This window comes from Myotis davidii, unplaced genomic scaffold (assembly GCF_000327345.1).
Source record: "Myotis davidii unplaced genomic scaffold, ASM32734v1 scaffold61, whole genome shotgun sequence".
In the NCBI taxonomy this organism is placed as follows: Eukaryota; Metazoa; Chordata; class Mammalia; order Chiroptera; family Vespertilionidae; genus Myotis; species Myotis davidii.
This window is the reverse complement of record NW_006291729.1, coordinates 1,899,047-1,905,662: the sequence shown is the minus strand read 5'-3', so window position 1 is coordinate 1,905,662 and position 6,616 is coordinate 1,899,047. Positions and strand designations below refer to the sequence as shown.

Genomic DNA, 6,616 nt, shown 5'->3' with positions numbered 1-6,616 from the left:
TGTATACTTGTTTCGGCTATCTCCTTTCGTTCATCTTTTCTATATGTCCAAACCATCTCAACATACCTAACCACTGCACAATGAGACTGCTGACTGACTGGCTCACTCAACTTATGCATGAATCGCGCGCATCTCCTGTCGCCTGACCGACCGACTGACCGACCAACACCCCCCACTTCTTCTAATGCCACTTCTTCAAAATAGACTCGCCCAGGCCGAAAACCAACTTCTGCACATGGGCCACGAAGTTTCAGTCGCACTGTACGTGCACACCCACACGTGGTATTTTGTGGAAGAGCCACACTCAAGGGGCCAAAGAGCCGCGGTTTGCCAACCACGGGTCTAGGACAAAGGACATTTTTCTACCACATGGAAAGATTGGGAAGGCCCTGGCCAGGTGGCTCAGTTGGTTGGAGCATCATCCCACACATCAAAAGGTTGCGGGTTCAATTCCTGATCAGGACACATACCTAGGTTGTGGGCCCCATCACTACTCGGGGTGCATACGGGAGGCACCAGATCCATGTTTCTCTCCCATCAGTGTTTCTCTATCTCTCTCTGTCTCTCCCTTCCTCTCTCTCTAAAATGAATAAAAACATATCCTCAGCTGAAAATTAAAAAAATAAAATAAAAAGTAGGTAAAATAAAAGGTTGGGCAGTACTGAGATATAAACGTGCCCTGCAGACTGCCTGGCGCACAGTCGGTGCTTGTGACGTGCGCGTTGCTCCCTTTACGTAATGTCTGTGCTTCGGCCGCACTGCTCTCCTTGCCGGCTTCCCGCTGTTAGGTTTTGCTCATGTGCGTCTCTATCCCACACCCCGAGTCTCGCGTACGGAGACCATTCATTCACGTCTGCGTCTGACACGCAGGACACACGCAGGGTCTGCCCCCTGAACGGCGGAAACTGCCAGGATGTCAGGCGGATTCGGACCCCGGCAGCCGCCTCACCTTCTGCTAGAACCCGTGTAACCTGGAGAACGCCTGCTCCGCGGGGTCGGCAGCCACTTCACAGATTACAGATGGGAACTGAGGACGCCAGCAGACCAGGAGGCAAGGCTTCCAGAACGTTCCACCTCCCACTCCAGAATGGAAACATAACCAGGGGAAGCAGGGCGTGCCGGCGCCCGCGGCCTACCTGGTAGCGGGGGTGGAAGCCCATGTACTGGTGGCACTGCTCGCAGTGGTGGTAGGTGTTGTGGGCCGCGTACTTGGACAGCCGCATCCGCGCCGTCTGGCGCCGCACAAACAGGTCCTCGGGCTTCCTGGGCGGCCCCCTGTCTGCAGGGAAGCCAGCGTCACGGAGCCCCTCCCGCCATTCACACGGACACCAGCCGAAACGCTACTGTGGGGTGAAGACGGCGGACGAGGGTGGCCCCAGCCCATCTGGGACCCGCGGGGACTCAGCGGCTCAGACATGACAGTCTCCGTGGGACACACTACAGACTGTCCACCCGTCATGTCATACGTGAGCCCGTGAATGTTGGATCAACGTTTACTCGAGGACTCGCTACATGACAACTGATCACCGGTGCAACACGCAAAGACTGCAATGCGGGTGAAGTGCCCCATCTTTCCAGTGACTTAGCAGGAGTAAGAGTCCAGCACTTGGCTTTCGTTTGAGACGCACCTCCATGAGAAACCCCCAGGGACTGAGAGTGAGGGACCCCCAGGGACTGAGAGTGAGGGACCCCCAGGGCCTGAGAGTGAGGGGCCCCCAGGGCCTGAGAGTGAGGGACCCCCAGGGACTGAGAATGAGGGATGCCCAGGGACCATGAGGGACCCCCAGGGCTTGAGAGTGAGGGACCCCCAGGGACTGAGAGTGAGGGACCCCCAGGGACTGAGAGTGAGGGACCCCCAGGGACTGAGAGTGAGGGACCCCCAGGGACTGGGAGTGAGGGACCCCCAGGGCCTGAGAACCATGGAGAGAACATTCTCATCCGATGGCCACTGGTGATGCCCTCCTCTCACTCTGCATTCCCCAAGCTTTCCCGTCCGTGTTTACAATCACACCGGCCACTAACACTGTGTCGGCTGATGGGGACCCTGAACCACCACAGGTGATAACACGGTGATGGTCAGAGGTCCCTGCAGGAGGAGGGGGAGAACACGAGACCGAGGGAGCAGAGGGCATACGAGCATTCTGTTACCACAATCCCATTCATAAAGATACGTGTCGCCCTGGCCAGTCTGGCTCAGTGGACAGAGCGTCAGTCTACAGACTGAAGGGTCTGGGGTTTGATGCCAGGCAAGGGCACGTACCTCAGTCACAGGCTTGATGCCCGGCCCTGGTCAGGGCGCCTGCGGGAAACAACCAATCAGTGTCTCTCTCTCTCACTCTCTGCCTCTCCCCTTCCCTTCCATTCTCTCTAGAAATCAATGGAAAAATGTCCCCAGGTGAGGACTAACAGCAAAAGGATACACGCCTTGTATCCGCTCTTAACCGAGACCTTCAGCACATCCTGACCGTGACACAGCCCAGCCCGTGTCCTCCGCGTCCCCACTGCTCGCCGAGCAGCGAGTCTTCCTTCCTGGTCCCCTCAGAGGCCTCCCGGCCCGGGAGGTGCGGCCTCCGCTCCGTGCCGGGTGCTGCCCTCGCTCAGGGCCCCCAGGGGACGGAGCACATCCCTCACACGCACGGCTTCTCCCTTCCAGAGGCTACTCCCGTGCATGCCCTGGGAGACATGCAGAGCCTGACCTTCGCTCTTGGCACCCTGGTGGTGTGAGCAGATGAGGCTGGCGTCTTCGTACTTGGGGTCGTGGACCGTGTAGTCGAAAGGCAGCTTCCTGAAGAGCTCCAGGTCCGGCCAGGGGTCGCTGAGCTGGAGGTAGCGCCACTCGGATTCCTCTCGGAGGTCTACGGGGTCGGGAGACACGGGGGACACGTGACAAAACGGGAACAGAGAGCGGCTTCAAGTCCCGCCTTCGTTCTCGGTCTCTCCAACAGAAACAACGTTCCACACTGTGGGGACCGTGGGAAACCCAGAGGCGGAAGGAGAGACCCAGCTGCAAGGGCTCCCATGTTCCGAACTCCCCCCGAAACAGAAGCAGAGTCAGAGCATCTGCAGGAGCTGCGTGAGGACATGGGGGACCCCTCTCCTAAGGCTGAGTGATACTCGACTGCGTGTGTTAGGACCACGGGCCATCGGATCCCTAACAGCCACTTGTCAGCTTCCCGCCGCAGGAGATGGAAGAGCAGCAGGAAAAAGCCAGCTGGACCCCAGGGGTCAGACCACGCCAGGAGCGGAAGCTGTCCTGCAGGCACCTGGCCGCCCGCCAGCATCCCATCCGCATCCCAGGCCACCAGCTCCGCCCCCGGACCCACGGGGGACCAAGCGTCCGCCCTGCCTGCGCGCGAGGATGGAACTCACCGACATTGATCTCTTCCTCGTCGTACACGTCCACCTCCGTCAGCCGGATGAGCATCCGGGACAGGATGCTGAGGAACTGCAGGTAAGCGCCCGTCTTCCCGATCTGCGAGCACAAGGGGGTGGGGTCCGTCAGCGCACCCGTCTCCGCGCCAGGAGCACCCGCCACGCCTCATGGCACCTCCCTCTTTTATGAAAACTTTTTTAAAGTCCTCACCCGAGGATATTTTCCCATTTTAACCCTCCCCCAAGGATTTTTTTTCATTGATTTTTAGAGAGAGGGAAAGACAGACAGAAACATCCATGTGAGAGAAACGCATCGACGGGCTGCCTCTGGCATGCGCCCCAACCAGGGTCCAGGCCGGGGAGGAGCCTGCAACCAAGGTACGTGCCCTTGACTGGAATTGAACCCGGGACCCTTCCATCCGTAGGCCGAGGCTCTATCCACTGAGCCAAACAGGCCCGAGGAGGCACCTCCCCCCTTTAAAGATCTCGCCTAATTAAAACGAGAGCCGGCGGGTGCAGAGACAGCCGAGGGGCAATGGGGCTACCGAGGTGGGGCAGGTGGGCAGGTGGGCGGGGGGACTCCCCAGCCAGGGGCCTGCCTGCGTATAAACCATGCGAAGGTGTCTCCGGTTTTAACGGCGGCATTTTTTAAGCCGCTGGAAATAGGACATGGGCATGAGCTGAAGAAAGGCTGCTTCGGAGAAAAGAAACTGCCAACATAAAACATTTCTTCAGTCTGGCATAACTGCAAACACTAGTCTTGTCTTCATCGATACGTCTAGGGTAAGAAAACAGAATTCGTCCCGCAAGACCTAGAAAGGCCGCATCTCCCCCAAGCCCCGGAAGAGAGAGCAAGCAATTCTTCTCTCCTTCCTTCTCTTTCTTGTCGCGTCACGGAGTCCCTGCCCCTCAGGCGAGCGCCGGGCGAGGTTACGATTGGTCACAGCTGGTTAAACGGGCACCTGCTGGGTCCCCTACAAGGCTGGGATCCTGACAACCTCCTACCTCCCACTTCCGTGTCCCCCAATCCTCCGGTGTGAGAGCGCAGATCCCACAGCCGGGCCCCAGGCCCAGGGAAGTGACATGGAAAATGCCGAACCGCAGTCTGAGGCCGAGAGGCACCCCGAGAACCCGTCCGCCCCCCGCATCATGTGGAGGAAACGGAGATGAGAGGACGGAAGTCACCAGGCCCTGACCCCTGTCCACCGCCCACATGGGGCCATCACAGAAGCTTCCACCGCGAGAATGGCAAGATGCAGAAGGGGGTGCCGTCAGCCCTACGCTGCCTCTGGGCCTGAGCACAGACCCCCACCCCCTGAGTCCAGGCCGAGGTGAGTGCCCTCACCTGCGGGGGCCCGCTGAGCAGCAGCCTGCGCGGGTGGAAGCCGTCCACGCAGCCCTCGGCGCGGTTCCCGTAGTCCATGTGGCTGGGCCGCGGCACCGTCCACTGGCGGTAGTACAGGGACTGCTCCGTGGACGTCATGGTCTTGCTGAGCAGGGGCCGGAAGGAGCTGGCCCACACGACCGAGGGCGAGGGCAGGAGCGAGGCGGCCTTGGGCAGGCCGCTGCTGTCGGTGGATGTGACCATGTCGTACACCAGCTTGGGCAGGAAGACGACGTCTAAAAGGTGTGGAGTTTGATATTTTGGAATAATACAGATATTCCATAATTAACTGAGGTGATAGGACAACTCTCTTCTAACTATGTTAAATGACCTCAGGAGGGCCGCAGGGCTGCGGGGATCTGGTCTGCTCCCCCTGCGGGGGGCCCCCGGGCGGAGCCGAGGTCTCACCACCGAGCGCAGAGCCTGGGGAGAGAGGACCCCGTCGGCCACATGGGAAGGACCCTCCCTGAGACCTGTCGGCTGCCTGCGGCTGAGGCACTAACTCCCTTCACTTGACAATCACCCGGCATTTCTGTCAACGAAACTCTACCTCTGATTAGACATAACCCCTCCGTCCTACGACAAACCCAAGACCTGCTGCGGGAGACAGCTGGGGTCCCCGCGGGGTAGGAGCCCCGCCCCATCTCAGAGGCCTTTCCATCCCTGCCTCGCCCGGTCCAGCCACAAAGCCCTCACCCTCAGTGCTCAGCCCAGGCTCATGCACCGCACCGGCTGCTTCCAGCTGGAGTGGCAGCGAGCCACACGCGACTCAGCAGGCTGCATTCTCTCTCTCTCCCCCCGCCCCACCCCCTCTAAAAAACAACACAGCAGCCCGGTGGCAACACAACCTGGCCACAGGAGCCAGGGATTGTTCGGGAGCACCTATGTAGAACCTATTTTAAAGCCCGCATTCAGACATCAGCAGGCTCTCGGTGAACACTGGTGCTACTGTGCGTGGGTCCCGCCTGCTCGCAGAGACTCCGACAACCCTGAGGGCAGAGACTTTGGGGGTTTTATCCACACTCCCCTCTCCCTCCGCCCATGAGCATCTGGCCCCTCAGTCTGAGAAGCCCTGGGCCTGTCGGCTTCTCCCCAGTGATTCCGCGTCTCCCTCCCCGCACTCCAGACCACGCGAACACGTCACCTTGCTCCTGTCTCCCGATTATCCAAACCTGGCGCCTGAGTGCGAGGCCCTCTGCCACCACCCACAGGCCCTCGCTGGGGACGGGCCCACAGCGTCCAGGAAAGGAGCCGCCAGCCTCAGGTCCTGCCCAACTCCTCCCGGCCCCCGGCCCCAGCCCAGAAAGCCAGTTCTTCCAAGTCCCCCCTTCCCAGTCCCAGGGAAAATCCAGGCTCTCTCCATCCACGTCCGAAATCTCAGAGCAGCCTAGCGTGGGCTCTCCCCCGGGGCTTACCGGACGCCTTGGAGGAGCGGCCGGAGGAGGCCGAGTCCCGGGAGCCGGACCGCTCCCTCTTCACGGGGCTCTTCTTCTCCGAGGTGGAGCCTGTGCCCAAACACACACCCTGAAAACACCCGCGATCGCCGTCCCGCAGGGTCCCCCAGAGCTTTACCAACTCCACTCACACCTCCCCTCTCCCCCAATCCGCGTACCCATCCATCCGTCCACCCACCTTCCAGGTGCCCGCCTCTGACTGGGCGCCCGCCTCTGACTGCACGGAGAGGACAGGAGGTGGGAGGGGCAGGGAGGGCAGCTACAAGATGGCATAGATGGGCAGGGACGGGGCTGGGAGCCCCAGCCAGGCTCCCACGCAGGACAGAGGCAGGAGCAGGAGGGGAGAGGAAGGGAGAGGTGACCCCGCCCTGAGTCCTAAGGGCCAGCAGGGCTTCCGGAAAGCAGA

The 6,616-nt window shown here is 60.5% G+C and overlaps 1 protein-coding gene across 1 annotated transcript in view; it reads right to left on the bottom strand.

Moving 5' to 3' along the window:
- Positions 1-6,616, bottom strand: part of GREB1 (growth regulation by estrogen in breast cancer 1) — an 81,565-nt gene that overhangs the window by 42,163 nt on the left and 32,786 nt on the right. The window contains exons 20-26 of the mRNA XM_015564943.1: positions 6,172-6,261; positions 5,099-5,179; positions 4,718-4,992; positions 3,370-3,472; positions 2,697-2,855; positions 1,137-1,279; positions 950-1,005 (exon numbers count right to left, since the gene is read on the bottom strand). Coding sequence (XP_015420429.1) covers positions 950-1,005; positions 1,137-1,279; positions 2,697-2,855; positions 3,370-3,472; positions 4,718-4,992; positions 5,099-5,179; positions 6,172-6,261 — 907 coding nt within the window. The remainder of the gene's footprint in view (positions 1-949; positions 1,006-1,136; positions 1,280-2,696; positions 2,856-3,369; positions 3,473-4,717; positions 4,993-5,098; positions 5,180-6,171; positions 6,262-6,616) is intronic.